Source organism: Phocoena sinus, chromosome 4 (genome assembly GCF_008692025.1).
Source record: "Phocoena sinus isolate mPhoSin1 chromosome 4, mPhoSin1.pri, whole genome shotgun sequence".
Classification (NCBI taxonomy): Eukaryota; Metazoa; Chordata; class Mammalia; order Artiodactyla; family Phocoenidae; genus Phocoena; species Phocoena sinus.
In genome coordinates, this window is record NC_045766.1 from 35,562,917 (window position 1) to 35,580,902 (window position 17,986).

General features: G+C 37.6%; 1 protein-coding gene across 4 annotated transcripts in view; it reads left to right on the plus strand.

Moving 5' to 3' along the window:
* The window catches only part of GMPS (guanine monophosphate synthase), a 102,885-nt gene that overhangs the window by 53,069 nt on the left and 31,830 nt on the right, over positions 1-17,986 (plus strand). For all 4 annotated transcript variants that reach the window (XM_032631208.1, XM_032631209.1, XM_032631210.1 and 1 more), the window contains 2 exons: positions 11,547-11,740; positions 12,142-12,307. In XM_032631208.1, coding sequence (XP_032487099.1) covers positions 11,547-11,740; positions 12,142-12,307 — 360 coding nt within the window. The remainder of the gene's footprint in view (positions 1-11,546; positions 11,741-12,141; positions 12,308-17,986) is intronic.

The following is a 17,986-nucleotide window of genomic DNA, read 5'->3' on the forward strand; positions in this document are numbered from 1 at the left end:
GGATATTTAATATTAGAAGGATTATCTAGAAGTCACTTACTAGTTTGCTCTGAAATACTTTTAAAAATATTTATTCTATTATGTTTTCCAGATATAAAATACAGCTATTACAACTCAGGAAAAATTTGAGAACTATTTACCTCTCCAGCATGCTGTATTCATAACTGTCCTTTTTTTATGCTTTTCTTAGGTATATATAGGCATGTATCTTGGATGCTATGAAACACCAGACTAAGCATTCAGGGCATTTCTCTGAACTAGGGTTGGCAGACTATTACCTGTGGGTCAAATCCAGCCTGTAGCCTGTTTTTGTATGTTTAGAAACTAAGAATGATTTTTACATTATTAAAGGGTTATAATAAACAACAGGGCCTATATGTATGTGTCCCACCAAGCTTAAAGCTTACACTGTCTAACCCTTTGTAGGAAGTTTGCCAACGCATGCTCTAAACCATTTTTTGTTCTCTGTTTTTTTGAGGAAGAGGAGTTAATTTTCTGGCAATTTGTGATTTTTTTTTTCTTTTACTTGCTTACTTGAATAATTGTAATGTAAATAATCACTGGTAATCCTGGATATCTGCAAAAGCAAAAAGTGAGGTTATCAATAAAGTTCTTGTTTGATATGCTACACCTAAAAAGTTGAAAAAAAATGTGTAATGGATAAATTGAATTGAGTACTCTACCTGCAGTTACTTAACAGATTAATGTATTAGCATAGGAATTATCAGGAATGGTTTTTATATTGACGGGTTTTTATTTCGTATATGAGATCAATAGTGGTAGATGAGCTTATGTATTTTAATTCATTCAACAAATATCTGAGTACCCACATGTGCTGGGCACAGTTCTAGGTGCCAGTGAACAGAATGGACAAAACCTCTGTTTAATGTTATAGTTGGTGAGGGTGGAGATGGGGGAGAGGTGGGACAGACAGAACACAGATAAATACAAAATAAGTCGGGTGTTGGACATGTTTAAATGTACTGAAAAAATAAATAGAAGAGAAGAGTGTTGTGGAATGTGTGGTTAGGACTGTTACTGTTTTAGATAGGGTATTCAGAGATGGAGATGGTGTTCCTATTAGATGATATGAGACATGGAGGAAGTAAGTGCTGACCCTTTTGGATATTTAGGGAAAGAGTAAATAGCAGTACAGAGTTCCTGGGATGGGACCTTGTTTAAGGAACAGCAAGGAAGCCACATGGTTACAGCAGAGTAAGCATGGAGTGTGTGGTAGAAGATGAGATCAGAGAGGTTGTTGGGAACCAGAACACCAGGACTTTTGAGGCCACTGTGAAAATGTTGGCTTTACTCATAGTGAGGTGGAGTTTTGAACAAAGGAGAGAGAGACATAATCTGATTTTAGGATTACCCTGGCTACAGTGAGGAGAAAAGAGACCGTTAAATGTAGAAGCAGAGACCAGCCAGAAATCTATGGTAGTAATCAGGAAAGGAGACTAAGGAACTGGGTGGTAGAGGTAGAAGTGCTTAGGAGTGATTGGTTCTCATATAGATCTTGTACATATTTTGTTAGATTTATACCAAAGTATTTCATTGGGGGGGGGGACGTGCTAATGTTAATTGTATTGTATTTTTAATTTAAATTCCACTTGTTTATTGCTAGTATATAGGAAGGCAATGAACTCTTGTGTGTTAACCTTGTATCTGGCAACTTTGTTGTAATCATTTATTAGTTCTATTTCCTTTTCTTGTCCTATGGCATTAGCTAGGACTTTTATTATGATGTTGAAAAGCAATGGTGAGAGGGAACATCCTTACTTTGTTCCTGATCTTAGTGGGAAAGTTTTGAGTTTCTCATGGTTAGGTATGATCTTAGCTGTAGGCTGTAGAAGATAGTCTTTATCAAATTGATGTCTCCCTCTATTTCTAGTCTCATGAGAGTTTTAATCATGAATGGGCATTTGGATATATTTCATATGCTTTTTCTGCATCTATTGATATGATCATGTAATTTTTCTTCTTTAGCCTATTGATGTGATGGATTACAGTAATTGGCTCTATTTCTGACAGAAGGATGTTGAAGTATCTTAACTACAGTAGTTGATTCATGTATTTCTCCCTATAATTATATCAGTTTTTACCTCATCTATTTTGATGCTTTCCTGTTAGGTGCATATGCATTAAGGATTATTATGTCTTCTTTAGGAATGAACCCCTTTATCATTATATATATGCTCCTCTTTAACCCTGATAACTTTTCTTGGCTGAAGTCTGCTCTGTTTGACATTAATGTATCTACTCATGCTATCTTATAATTAGTGTTATCATGATATATCATTCTCCATCCATTTACTTTTGATCTGTGTCTTTAAAGTGGATTTCTTGTAGACAACATATATAGTTAGGTTTTCTTCTTGATCCACTATGACAACCTCTGTCTTTTAATTGATGCATTTAGACTATTGGAGTTTAAAGTGATTATTGATAGTGTTGGATTAATATCTACCATATCTGTTACTGTTTATTTGTTGTCCTTGTTCTTTGTTCATATTTTTATCTTCTGTTCTTTTTCTGCCTTTTGTGGTTTTAATTGAGCATTTTATGTGATCCCATTTTCTCTTTTCTGCGTATCAGTTCTATTTCTTTTTTTTACTTTTTTAAGAAAAAGTTGCCCTAGATTTTACAATATACATTTACAACTAACCCAAATTCTCTTTGAAATAACACTGTACCACTTCACAAGTAGTGTACCTTATAATAACAAAATAAACCTAATTCTTTCCTCTCATCCCTTGTACATTGCTGTCAGTTCATTTCACTTATAAGTAAGCATGAATAAGCATATCTATCTATAAGCATACATAATTGTATCACTGTTGCTATTATTCTGAATACAGTTATCTGTTACATCAATTAGGAAGAAGAAAATTTTAATTTTACCTTTACTCCTGCTCTGATGCTCTTTTTTATGTAGATCCAAGTTTCTGATCTTTATCATTTTCCTTCTCTCTAAAGAACTTTGTTTTTGAATTTTATTTTGTTTATTTTTTTTATACAGCAGGTTCTTATTAGTTATCTATTTTATGCATATTAGTGTATACATTGTCAATCCCAATCTCCCAATTCATCCCCCCCACCACCACTTTCCCCCCTTGGTGTCAATACGTTGGTTCTCTACATCTGTGTCTTTTTTAATGTTTTTTTTTTTGTTGTTTTGTTTTTTTGTGGTACTCAGGCCTCTCACCGCCATGGAGCACAGGCTCCGGACACGCAGGCCCAGCAGCCATGGCTCACGGGCCCAGCTGCTCTGCGGCACATGGGACCCTCCTGGACCGGGGCACGAACCCACGTCCCCTGCACTGGCAGGCGGACTCCCAACCACTGCGCCACCAGGGAAGCCCACATCTGTGTCTTTATTTCTGCCATGCAAACCAATTCCTTGGTACCATTTTTCTAGGTTGCACATATATACATTATTATACAATACTTGTTTTTCTCTTTCTGACTTCACTCTGTATGACAGTCTCTACATCCATCCACATCTCTACAAATGACCCAATTTCATTCCTTTTTATGGCTGAGTGTTCCATTGTATATATGTACCACATCTTCTTTATCCATTTGTCTGTCGATAGGTATTTAGGTTGCTTCCATGACCTGGCTATTGTAAATAGTGCTGCAATGAACATTGGGGTGCATGTGTCTTTTTGAATTATGGTTTTCTCTGGGTATGTGGCCAGTAGTGGGATTGCTGGGTCATACAGTAGTTCTATTTTTAGTTTTTTAAGGAACCTCCATACTGTTCTCCATAGTGGCTGTATCAGTTTACATTCCTACCAACAGTGCAAGAGGGATCCCTTATCTCCACACCCTCTCCACCAGTTGCTGTTTGTAAATTTTCTGATGCCCATTCTAACTGGCGTGAGGTGATATCTCACTGCAGTTTTGATTTGCATTTCTCTAATAATTAGTGGTGTTGAGCAGCTTTTCATGAGCCTCTTGGCCATCTGCATGTCTTCTTTGGAGAAATGTCTATTTAGGTCTTCTGCCCATTTTTTAATTGGGTTGTTTGTTTTTTTTACTATTGAGCTGCATGAGCTGTTTATATATTTTGGAGATTAATCCTTTGTCCGTTGATTCATTTGCAAATATTTTCTCCCATTCTGAAGATTGTCTTTTTGTCTTGTTTATAGTTTCCTTTGTTGTGCAAAAGCTTTTAAGTTTCATTAGGTCCCATTTGTTTATTTTTGTTTTTATTTCCATTACTCTAGGAGGTGGGTCAAAAAAGTCATTGCTGTGATTTATGTCAAACAGTGTTCTTCTTATGTTTTCCTCTAAGATTTTTATAGTGTCCCATCTTACATTTAGGCCTCTAATCCATTTTGAGTTTATTTTTGTGTATGGAGTTAGGGAGTGTTCTAATTTCATTCTTTTTCTTTTTTTTTTTTTTTTCCTGATATGCGGGCCTCTCACTGTTGTGGCCTCTCCCATTGCGGAGCACAGGCTCTGGACGCACAGGCTCAGCGGCCATGGCTCACAGGCCTAGCCGCTCTGCGGCATGTGGGATCTGCCTGGACCAGGGCACGAACCTATGTCCCCTGCATCGGCAGGCAGACTCAACCACTGAGCCACCAGGGAAGCCCTAATTACATTCTTTTACATGTAGCTGTCCTGTTTTCCCAGCACCACTTATTGAAGAGGCTGTCTTTTCTCCATTGTATATTCTTGCCTCCTTTATCAAAGATAAGGTGACCATATGTGTGTGGGTTTATCTCTGGGTTTTCTATCCTGTTCCGTTGATCTATATTTCTGTTTTTGTGCCAGTACCATATTGTCTTGATTACTGTAGCTTTGTAGTATAGTCTGAAGTCAGGGATTGTGATTCTCCAGCTCTGTTTTTTTCCCTTAAGACTGCTTTGGCTATTCGGGGTCTTTTGTGTCTCCAAATTTTAAGTTTTATTGTTCTAGTTCTGTAAAAAATGCCACTGGTAATTTGATAGGAATTGCATTGAACCTGTAGATTGCCTTGGGTAGTACAGTCCTTTTCACAATATTGATTCTTCCATACCAAGAACATGGTATATCTCTGCATGTGTTTGTGTCATCTTTGATTTCTTTCATCAGTGTCTTATAGTTTTCAGAGTACAGGTCTCTTAACTCCTTAGGCAGGGTTATTCCTAGGTATTTTATTCTATTTGTTGCAGTGGTGAATGGGATTGTTTCCTTAATTTCTCTTTCTGATCTTTTGTTGTTAGTTTATAGGAATGCAAGAGATTTCTCTGCATTAATTTTGCATCCTGCAACTTTACCAGATTCATTCATTAGCTCTACTAGTTTTCTGCTGTCATCTCTAGGATTCTCTATGTATAGTGTGTTATTTGCAAACAGTGGCAGTTTTACTTCTTCTTTTCCAATTTGTATTCCTTTTATTTCTTTTTCTTCTCTGATTGCCATGGCTAGGACTTCCAAAACTATGTTGAATAATAGTGGCGAGAGTGGATATCCTTCTCGTGTTCCTGATCTTAGAGGAAATGCTTTCATTTTTTCACCATTGAGAATGATGTTTGCTGTGGGTTTGTCATATTTGGCCTTTATTTTGTTGAGGTAGGTTCCCTCTGTGCCCACTTTCTGGATAGTTTTATCATATATGGGTGTTGAATTTTGTCAAAAGCTTTTTCTGCGTCTATTGAAATGATCATATGGTTTTTATTCTTCAGTTTGTTAATATGGTGTATCACATTGATTGATATGCATATATTGAAGAATCCTTGCATCCCTGGGATAAATCCCACTTGATCATGGGTGTATTATCCTTTTAATGTTTTGTTGAATTCTGTTTGCTAGTATTTTGTTGAGGATTTTTGCATCAGTATTCATCATTGATATTGGTCTGTAATTTTCTTTTTTTGTAGTATCTTTGTCTGGTTTTTGTATTAGGGTGATGGTGGCCTCATAGAATGAGTTTGGGATTGTTCCTTCCTCTGCAATTTTTTGGAAGACTTTGAGAAGAATGGGTGTTAGCTCTTCTCTAAATGTTTGATAGGATTCGCCTGTGAAGCCATCTGGACCTGGACTCTTCTTTGCTGGAAGGTTTTTAATCACAGTTTCAATTTCAGTGCTTGTGATTGGTCTGTTAATATTTTCTGTTTCTTCCTGGTTCAGTCTTGGAAGGGTATATCCATGTCTTCCAGGTTGTCCATTTTATTGGTATGGAATTGCTTGTAGTAGACTTTTAGGATGCTTTGTATTTCTGCAGTGACTGTTGTAACTTCTCCATTTTCATTTCTAATTTTATTGATTTGAGTCCTCTCCCTCTTTTCCTTGATGAATCTGGCCAATGGTTTATCAACTTTGTTTATCTTCTTAAAGAACCAGCTTTTAGTTTTACTGATCTTGCTATTGTTTTCTTTGTTTCTATTTCATTTATTTATACTCTGATCTTGATGATTTCTTTCCTTCTACGAACTTTGGGTTTTGTTTGTTCTTCTTTCTCTGGTTCCTTTAGGTGTAAGGTTAGATTGTTTATTTGAGATCTTTCTTGTTTCTTGAGATAGGATTGTATTGCTATAAACTTCCCTCTTAGCACTGCTTTTGCTGCATCCCATAGGTTTTGGATCATTGTGTTTTCGTTGTCACTTGTCTCTAGGTACTTTTGTACTTCCTCTTTGATTCCTTAAGTGATCTCTTGGTTATTTAGTAACTTATTGTTTAGTCTCCACATGTTTGTGTTTTTTATGTTGTTTTTTTCCCCTGTAATTCATTTCTACTCTCATAGCATTGTGCTTGGAAAAGATATTGATATGATTTCAGTTTTCTTAAATTTACCAAGGCTCGATTTGTGACCCAAGATGTGATATATCCTGGAGAATGTTCCATGTGCAAATGAGAAGAAAGTGTAATCTGCTGTTTTGGATAGAATGTCCTATAAATATCAATTAACTCTGTCTTGTCTATTGTGTCATTTAAAGCTTGTGTTTCCTTATTAATTTTCTGTCTGGATGATATGTCTATTCGTGTAAGTGAGTTGTTAAAGTCCCCCACTATTGTGTTACTGTGGATTTCTTCTTTTATAGCTGTTAGCAGTTACCTTACGTATTGGGGTGCTACTATGTTGGGTGCCTATAGATTTATAATGGTTAAATTTTCTTCTTGGATTGATCCCCCCTTGATCATCCTTCCTTGTCTCTTGTAACATTCTTTATTTTAAAGTTTGTTTTATGTGATACAAGTATTGCGACTCCTGCTTTCTTTTGATTTCCATTTACATGGAATATCTTTTTCTATCCCCTCACTTTCAGTCTGTATGTGTCTGTAGGTCTGATGTGAGTCTCTTGTAGACAGTATATATATGGGTCTTGCTCTTGTATCCATTCAGCGAGCCTGTGTCTTTTGGTTGGAGCATTTAATCCATTCACATTTAAGTTAATTATCGATATGTATGGTCCTATTAACATTTTCTTAATTGTTTTGGGTTTGTTTTTATAGGTCCTTTTCTTCTCTTATGTTTTCCACTTAGAGAAAGTTCCTTTAGCATTTGTTGTAGAGCTGCTTTGGTGGTGCTGAATTCTCTTACCTTTTGATTTCTCTGTCGAATCTGAATGAGATCCTTGCTGGCTAGAGTAATCTTGATTGTAGGTTCTTCCCTTTCATCACTTTAAACATGTCCTGCTACTCCCTTCTGGCTTGTAGAGTTTCTGCTGAGAAATCAGCTCTTAACCTTATGGGAGTTCCCTCGTATGTTCTTTTTCCCTTGTTGCTTTCAATAATTTTTCTTTGTCTTTAATTTTTCTCAAATTGATTATGTGTCTTGGCTTGTTTCTCCTTGGGTTTATCCTGCCTGGGACTCTGTGCTCTTCCTGGATTTGGATGGCTATTTCCTTTCCCATGTTAGGGAAGTTTTCAAGTATAATCTCTTCAAATATTTTCTTGGGTCCTTTCTCTCTCTGTTCTCCTTCTGGGACCCCTGTAATGCAAATGTTTTTGTGTTTAATGTTGTTCCAGAGGTCTCTTAGGCTGTCTTCATTTCTTTTCATTCTTTTTTCTTTATTCTGTTCTGCGGCAGTGAATTCCACCATTCTCTCTTCCAGGTCACTTATCCATTCTTCGACCTCAGTTATTCTGCTGTTGTTTCCTTCTCGTGTATTTTTCATTTCAGTTATTGTATTGTTCATATCTGTTTCTTTGTTCGTTAATTCTTCTAGGTGTTTGTTCTTTAATTCTTCTAGGTCTTAGTTAAACATTTTTGGATCTTCTCGATCTTTGCCTCCATTCATTTTCCGAGGTCCTGGATCATCTTCACTATCATTATTCTGAATTCCTCTTCTGGAAGGTTGCCTGTCTCCATTTAGTTGTTTTTCTGGGGTTTTATGTTGTTCCTTCATCTGGTACAAAGTCATTTGCCTTTTCATCCAATCTATCTTTCTGTGAATGTGGTTTTCCTTCCACAGGCTGCAGAATTGTAGATCTTCTTGCTTCTGCTGTCTGCCCTTTGGTGGATGAGGCTGTCTAAGTGTCTTGTGCAAGCTTCTTGATGGGATGCCCTGGTGATGGGTAGAGCTCTGTATTGCTCTGGTGGGCATAGCTCAGTAAAACTGTAATCTGCTTGTCTGCTGATGAATGGGGGTGAGTTCCCTCCCTGTTGGTTTTTTGGCCTGAGTTGACTGAGCACTGGAGCCTTCCTGGCTCTTTGGTGGGGCTAATGGCAGACTCTGGGAGGGCTCAAGCCAAGGAATACTTCCCAGAGCTTCTGTTGTCAGTGTCCTTGTGCCTATGGTGAGCCACAGCCACCCCCCACCTCTGCAGGAGACCTTCCAACACTAGCAGGTAGGTCTGGTTCAGTCTCCTGTGGGTCACTGCTCCTTCCCCTGGGTCCCGACGTGCACACTACTTAATGTGTGCCCTCCAAGAGTGGAGTCTCTTGTTTCTTCCAGTCCTGTCAAAGTCCTGCAGTCAAATCACGCTAGCCTTCAATGTCTGATTCTCTAGGAATTCCTCCTCCCATTGCCATACCCCCAGGTTGGGAAGCCTGACGTGGGGCTCAGAACCTTCACTCCAGTGGGTGGACTTCTGTAGTGTAATTGTCCTCCAGTTTGTGAGTCACCCACCTTGCAGTTACGGGATTTGATTTTATTGTGATTGCGCCCCTCCTACCATCTCATTGTGGCTTCTCCTTTTTCTTTGGATGTGGGGTATCTTTTTTGGTGAGTTCCAGTGTCTTCCTGTCAATTATTGTTCAGCAGTTAGTTGTGATTCCAGTGCTCTTGCAAGAGGGAGTGAGTGCACATCCTTCTGCTCCACCATCTTTTTTGTTTGTTTGTTTTGTTTTGTTTTGTTTTTGCGGTACGCGGGCCTCTCACTGTTGTGACCTCTCCCGTTGCGGAGCACAGGCTCTGGATGCGCAGGCTCAGTGGCTATGGCTCACGGGGCCAGCCACTCTGTGGCATGTGGGGTCTTCCTGGGCCAGGGCACGAACCCACGTCCCCTGCATCGGCAGGCGGACTCTCAACCACTGCACCACCAGGGAAGCCCTGCTCCACAATCTTGAACCAATCTTCCTAAAGAACTTCTTTTAATATTTCTTGCAAGGTAGTCTCCTGGCAACAAATGGCCTCAATTTTTGTTCATTTGAGAAAGTTTTTTATTTTTCTTGCATTTTTGAAGGGTAGTTTCTCAGGACACAGAATTTTAGGGTGGTGGGTTTTTTTCTTCCAACTTTTTTTAAAATTTAAGTTTTCCAGCTTTATTGAGATATATTTGACAAAACTGTAAAATATTTAAAGGGTACAGTGTGATGATTTGATATACATTGTGTAAGGTTTTTTCCCCTCTGAGTTAATTAACCCATCCATCGGCTCACATACAGTTGATCCTTGAAAAACACGGTTTTGAACTGTGTGGGTCAACTTATATGTGGATTTTTTTTTGCTAAATATTTCCTTCAGTACTATGTGATGTGTGGTTGGTTGAAACTGTGGATGTGGAATTGCAGATCCAGAGGGCTGACTGTAAAGTTATATGTAGATTTTTGACTGCACAAAGGATAGATAACCCTAAGCCTTGGATTGTTCAAGGGTCAACTGTATTTACTTTTTTTTGGTGAGAACATTTAATTTCTACTCTCTTAACACTGTATTGGATCACTGAAATTTGCTATCAGCTATAGTCACCATATTATACATTAGATCCTCAGACCTTATTCATCTTAAACCCAAGAATTTGTACTCTTTAACCAACCTCTCCCTATTCCCCTCATCCCCCAGTCCCTAGGTCACCACTTTTATACTTTGCCACTTTTGATAGAGATTGAATTGAATCTGTAGATTACTTTGGTGAGAATTGACATTTTAATAGTAGTAATTCCTCTAATCTATGAACATGGAATATCTTTTTATTTGTTCCTTCCTCAGTTTCTTTCATCAAGGTCTTACAATGTTCAGTGTACAGATCTTTGACCTTTTTGGTTAAATTTATTCCTAAGTGTTTTATTCTTTTTGATTTTGTTGATGGCAATGTTTTCTTAATTTTTCCTGCTGACAGTTGTTAGTACACACACAATTGATTTCTGTAGGTTGGTTTTCTTTTCTGCAAGCTTGCTGAAATAATTTATTATTTCTAACAGCATTTTGTTAGAATCTCTAGGGTTTCCTAGAGACAGTGTTGTGGCATCTGCAGAGACAGTTTTACTTCTTCGTTTTCAATTTGGATGATTTTATTTCTTTTTTCTAGCCTGACTGGTCTGGCTAGGATGTCCAATACTTTGTTGAATTCTTGTTTTGTTCCTGATCTTAGAGGAAAAGCTTTTCACCACTGAGTATGTTAATTGTGGACTTGTTGTATATGACCTTTATTATGTTGAGGTACGTTCCTTCTCTACCAGTTTGTTGAGAGTTTTTATCATGTATGATGTTGAATTTTATCTTTTGCTTTTTTTGTATCTATTGAGATGACCATATTATTTTTATCCCTCATTTTGTTAATGTGATATATAACACTGATTGTCAGATGTTGAAACCCTGGAATAATATCTCAGAGCCATAGATATGGGGTAGTACATGTCTATGTAAAACATTTAGCCCAATATCTGCTGCTTTATAGATAATAAAGTATCAGAAACACATTAATCAAGTCAATAAAATTATATTTGGTTAATAGTACCCAAGAAAGAAACATTTAGAATATTCTGATGGGTTTAATGTATGAGGATTTTCTAATATAGAAAATTGGTACCTGCACATTGCATGTGAAGGCATATGGGACTGAGATCTAAAATCGAGTTATCACTGCATTAAATAGATAAGACAATTGCAGTAACCTAGGTAGAGAACTGAGGGTACTGTGAATTATCTCTGTAGGACTTATTTCAAGGTCATGTAGTTCATTAATTGCTGTATAAGGAAAGACCTTTATAAAGCTGTACCATGGCAATGTAGTTTTTATTTGTATTTCCCCCCCCATAGCTAAAAATCCACTAATTTGTATCAGTTTCCACGTTTATGGAGGAAGAAATTGTGAGAAATTACTGTGGGTTCTGGTTGAGTCTGTTCAATAGGAAAAAATTTTAATTTATGATTATTTTCCCTATAAAGGTATAGCAAATGAATCTAAAAAATTATATGGAGCCCAGTTCCACCCTGAAGTTGGCCTTACAGAAAATGGGAAAGTAATACTGAAAAATTTCCTCTTCGACATAGCTGGGTGCAGTGGGACCTTCACTGTGCAGAACAGAGAACTTGAGTGCATTCGAGAGATCAAAGAGAGAGTCGGCACATCAAAAGTTTTGGTAAGCAATTTATATTTGAAAGTCTATAAATTTATGTCAGTGATATTAGAACTCAGAGTTAGCTTACTCAGCATAGCCCTTAAATTTTGACTGGGTGATCATGTGCTTTTGAGTTGCACTGTTTCAGTGTGTTCTTTCAGTTACCATACATACCTTTCGTACAGACAGTGGTTTTTTGTTTTTGTTTTGTTGTTTTGTTTTTTTTGGCTGTGCTCCACAGCTTGTGGAATTTTAGTTCCCCGACCAGGGATTGAACCTGGGTCCTTGGCAGTAAGCATGGAGTCCTTACCACTGGACCGCCAGGGAATTCCCCAAACAGTGTTTTTAGGTAGTGATTTAAGCTGATAACTTAGCTTCTTTTTCCTTATTCTACTCAGTTGACTTTTCATTTCACCCTGTAGGTTTTGCTCAGTGGTGGAGTAGACTCAACAGTTTGTACAGCTTTGTTGAATCGTGCTTTGAACCAAGAGCAAGTCATTGCTGTGCACATTGATAATGGCTTTATGAGAAAACGAGAAAGTCAGTCTGTTGAAGAGGCCCTCAAAAAGCTTGGAATTCAAGTCAAAGGTATTGAACTCCAGAAAAGTTAATTTACATGTCAGAACTTGTTTAATCAAATCTAGCATATGATTAAGTGAGCACACTGCCTTAACTAAGTACAGTTTTCCCACTAAGCTTATGGTTGAAACTGTTTTTTATTTTTACCTTGTAATTGCTTTTGGTTCAAGAGGGGTCACAATATAAATTTGGAAACTTGATTACTCCTAATGTTATATATAGATCAGTAAGTTACCTTTTTCCAGCTACTATTCTGTTCTTTCTGTTCATCTTCTTAGGCCTTAACTGCTTTTACATTTGTGGATATCTGTTATACTTTAAAAACACAAGATGTAAGCAATAGCTATAATGAAATTAAGTCAGTAGTTTAATGATATAAACTACATATTATTGATTTAAGTGGAATTGATGCCAAAAGGTTGAGTATAAAATGAAGAGTTGTAGTTAAACATGAAGTAAAGATGAGTCTACTTCTTTCTCCTTTGGAAACGTCACTAAAATAACAGTACAGGCATAAAACAAGTATAATGCCAGAAGAATGAGGAATAGGGAGAAGGTAATAGCAGTCTGATGGTTTCAACAAAATGTTGGAAAGAGAAAAGCAGATGGATTATGCAGATTTTGTCCGTTAAGCTAATGAAGCTTAAATTTCAGTACTGCTCACTAGCCAAGCCTTTACCAAACTCTGGGGAAGGAACCTAGTAGTGTCTTCTCATAGTTAGTTACAATTTTTTTTTTTTTTTTTTTTTTGCTGTACGCGGGCCTCTCACTGTTGTGGCCTCTCCCGCTGCGGAGCACAGGCTCCGGACGCGCAGGCTCAGCAGCCATGGCTCACGGGCCCAGCCGCTCCGTGGCATGTGGGATCCTCCCAGACCGGGGCACGAACCTGCGTCCCCTGCATCGGCAGGCGGACTCTCAACCACTGCGCCACCAGGGAAGCCCCGTTAGTTACAATTTTTATGCAATTTGCAAGTAAGATATTTTAATAATTTGCCGTTAATTTATTTTATTTTTATTTATTTATTTATTTATATTGATTATATAAGGAATTAGGGGCTATTAAGGTTTTTTCTTTTCTTCCAAAGCTTTAGCTAGTTGCCTCAATGTAATTTCTCATAAATTAACTCCAGTATGTAAAATAGTACCAAACTGTTTTAATCATGACAGTTTCATAGTACATTTTAATCTATGGTTGGATTTATGTCCTTTCATTACTATATTTTCTCAGAATTTTCTGGGATATTGTTTTATGTACATTCTTCCAGAAAATATTTAGTGTTATTTGTCAATTGGCTGTTAATTTAGATTCCTTTTTCTTTCCACTCTAACTTGCTCTCTTTTGGGTGGGTTTGTAGTGGCTGCAGGCATTTTGGGATTACACTAAGAAAACGTTGAGTTGGGGATACATTTAGTCTGGGTTTGGTGCTATATTTGTGATTTGCAGTGTTTCTGTGTATACTTTGTGTTAGCCATGGTAGTATTAACTTGTGATTTTTAAAAATGCCTGATTTGTTATTCTTTTTTTTTAATACATCTTTATTGGAGTATAATTGCTTTACAATGGTGTGTTAGTTTCTGCTTTATAACAAAGTGAAACAGTTAAACATGTACATATGTTCCCATATTTCTTCCCTCTTGTGTCTCCCACCCTCCCTATCCCACCCCTCTACGTGGTCACAAAGCACTGAGCTGATCTACCTGTGCTATGTGGCTGCTTCCCACTAGCTATCTGTTTTACGTTTGGTAGTGTATATATGTCCATGGCACTCTTTCACTTAGTCACAGAATACCCTTCCCCCTCCCCATATCCTCAAGTCCATTCTCTAGTAGGTCTGTGTCTTTATTCCTGTCTTACCCCTAGGTTCTTCATGACATTTTTTATTTAATTCCATATATATGGGTTAGCATACGGTACTTGTCTTTGTCTTTCTGACTTAGTTCATTCTGTATGACAGACTCTAGGTCCATCCACCTCATTACAAATAGCTCAATTTCATTTCTTTTTATGGCTGAGTAATATTCCATTGTATATATGTGCCACATCTTGTGTATCCATTCATCCGATGATGGACACTTAGGTTGTTTCCATCTCCTGGCTATTGTAAATAGAGCTGCAATGAACATTTTGGTACATGACTCTTCTTGAATTATGGTTCTCTCAGGGTATATGCTCAGCAGTGGGATTGCTGGGTCATATGGTAGTTCTATTTGTAGTTCTTAAGGAACTTCCATACTGTTCTCCATAGTGGCTGTACCAATTCACATTTCCACCAGCAGTGCAAGAGTGTTCCCTTTTCTCCACACCCTCTCCAGCATTTATTGTTTGTAGACTTTTTGATGATGGCCATTCTGACTGGTGTGAGATGATATCTCATTGTAGTTTTGATTTGCATTTCTCTAATGATTAATGATGTTGAGCATTCTTTCATGTGTTTGTTGGCAGTCTGTATATGTTCTTTGTAGAAATGTCTATTTAGGTCTTCTGCCCATTTTTGGATTGGGTTGTTTGTTTTTTTGTTATTGAGCTGCATGAGCTGCTTATAAGTTTTGGAGATGAATCCTTTGTCAGTTGCTTCATTTGCAAATATTTTCTCCAATTCTGAGGGTTGTCTTTTGGTCTTGTTTATGGTTTCCTTTGCTGTGCAAAAGCTTTGAAGTTTCATTAGGTCCCATTTGTTTATTTTTGTTTTTATTTCCATTTCTATAGGAGATGGGTCAAAAAGGATCTTGCTGTGATTTATGTCATAGAGTGTTCTGCCTATGTTTTCCTCTAAGAGTTTGATAGTTTCTGGCCTTACATTTAGGTCTTTAATCCATTTTGAGCTTATTTTTGTGTATGGTGTTAGGGACTGATCTAATCTCATACTTTTACATGTACCTATCCAGTTTTCCCAGCACCACTTATGAAGAGGCTGTCCTTTCTCCACTGTACATTCCTGCCTCCTTTATCAAAGACAAGGTGACCATATGTGCGTGGGTTTATCTCTGGGCTTTCTATCCTGTTCCACTGATCTATCTTTCTGTTTTTGTGCCTGTACCATACTGTCTTGATTACTGTAGCTTTGTAGTATAGTCTGAAGTCAGGGAGCCTGAATTCCTCCAGCTCCTTTTTTCGTTCTCAAGATTGCTTTGGCTATTTGGGGTCTTGTGTTTCCATACAAGTTGTGAAATTTTTTGTTCTAGTTCTGTGAAAAATGCCCGTGGTAGTTTGATAGGGATTGCATTCAATCTGTAGATTGCTTTGAGTTGTAGAGTCAATTTCACAATGTTGAATCTGGCAATCCAAGAACATGGTATATCTCTCCATCTATTTGTATCATCTTTAATTTCTTTCATCAGTGTCTTATAATTTTCTGCATACAGGTCTTTTGTCTCCTTAGATAGGTTTATTCCTAGATATTTTATTCTATTTGTTGCAATGGTAAATGGGAGTGTTTTCTTGATTTCACTTTCAGATTTTTCATCATTAGTGTATAGGAATGCAAGAGATTTCTGTGCATTAATTTTGTATCCTGCTACTTTACTGAATTCATTGATTAGCTCTAGTAGTTTTCTGGTAGCATCTTTAGGATTCTCTATGTATAGTATCATGTCATCTGCAAACAGTGACAGCTTTACTTATTCTTTTCCGATTTGGATTCCTTTTATTTCCTTTTCTTCTCTTTTTGCTGTGGCTAAAACTTCCAAAACTACGTTGAATAAGAGTAATGAGAGTGGGCAACCTTGTCTTGTTCCTGATCTTAGTGGAAATGCTTTCAGTTTCTCACCAATGATGACTATGTTGGCTGTGGGTTTGTCATATATGGCCTCTATTATGTTGAGGAAAGTTCCCTCTGTGCCTACTTTCTGCAGGGTTTTTATCATAAATGGGTGTTGAATTTTCTCGAAAGCTTTCTCTGCATCTATTGAGAAAGACCATATGGTTTTTCTCCTGCAATTTGTTAACATGGTATCTCACATTGATTGATTTGTGTATATTGAAGAATCCTTGCATTCCTGGAATAAACCCCACTTGATCATGGTGTGTGATCCATTTAATGTGCTATTGGATTCTGTTTGCTAGTATTTTTTGAGGATTTTTGCATCTATGTTCATCAGAGATATTGACCTCTAGTTTTCTTTCTTTGTGACATCCTTGTCTGGTTTTGGTATCAGGGTGATGGTGGCCATGTAGAATGAGATTGAGAGTGTTCCTCCCTCTGCTATATTTTGGAAGAGTTTGAGAAGGATAGGTGTTAGCTCCTCTCTAAATGTTTGAAAGAATTCACCTGTGAAGACATCTGGTCCTGGGCGTCTGTTTGTTGGAAGATTTTTTTTTTTTTTTCAGTATGCGGGCCTCTCACTGTTGTGGCCTCTCCTGTTGTGAAGCACAGACTCCGGACACGCAGGCTCAGTGGCCATGGCTCACAGGCCTAGACGCTCCACGGCATGTGGGATCTTCCTGGACCGGGGCATGAACCTGTGTCGCCTGCATCAGCAGGCACACTCTCAACAACTGCGTCACCAGGGAAACCGCAGTTCGCCCTTTTATGGCTGTTAGTTTTTGCCTTATGTATTGAGGTGCTCCTATGTTGGGTGCATAAATATTTACAATTGTTATATCTTCTTCGATCGATCCGTTGAGTATTATTTAGTGTCCTTCTTTGTCTCTTCTAATAGTCTTTATTTTAAAGTCTATTTTGTCTGATATGTGAATTGCTACTCTGGCATTCTTTTGTTTTCAATTTGCATGGAATATCTTTTTCCATCCCCTCACTTTCAGTCTGTATGTGTCTCTAGGCCTGAAGTCAGTCTCTTGTATACAGCATATATATGGGTCTTGTTTTTGTATCCATTCAGCCCATCTGTGTCTTTTGGTGGGAGCATTTAATCCATTTACATTTAAGGTAATTATCAATATGTACATCCCTATTCTCATTTTCTTAATTGTTTTGGGTTTGTTATTGTAGGTCTTTTCCTTCTCTTGTGTTTCTTGCCTAGAGAAGATCCTTTAGCATTTGTTTTAAAGCTGGTTTGGTGGTGCTGAACTCTCTCAGCTTTTGCTTGTCTGTAAAGGTTTTAATTTCTCCATCAAATCTGAATGAGATCCTTGCTGGGTAGAGTAATCTTGGTTGTAGGTTTTACTCCTTCATCACTTTAAATATGTCCTGCTACTCCCTTCTGGCTTGCAGAGTTTCTGCTGAAAGATCAGCTGTTAACCTTATGGGGATTCCCTTGTGTGTTATTTTTCCCTTGCTGCTTTTAATATGTTTTCTTTGTATTTAACCTTTGACAGTTTGATTAATATGTGTCTTGGCATGTTTCTCCTTGGATTTATCCTGTATGGGACTCTCTGTGCTTCCTGGACTTGATTAACTATTTCCTTTCCCATATTAGGGAAGTTTTCAACTATAATCTCTTGAAATATTTCCTCAGTCCCTTTTTTTTCTCTTCTTCTTCTGGGACCCCTATAATTCGAATGTTGGTGCGTTTAATGTTGTCCCAGAGGTCTCTGAGACTGTCCTCAGTTCCTTTTATTCTTTTTTCTTTAATCTACTCTGCAGTAGTTATTTCCACTACTTTATCGTCCAGGTCACTTGTCCGTTCTTCTGCCTCAGTTATTCTGCTATTGATCCCTTCTAGAGTTTTCTTTTTGTTTTGTTTTGATTTTTTTGCGGTATGCGGGCCTCTCACTGCTGTGGCTTTTCC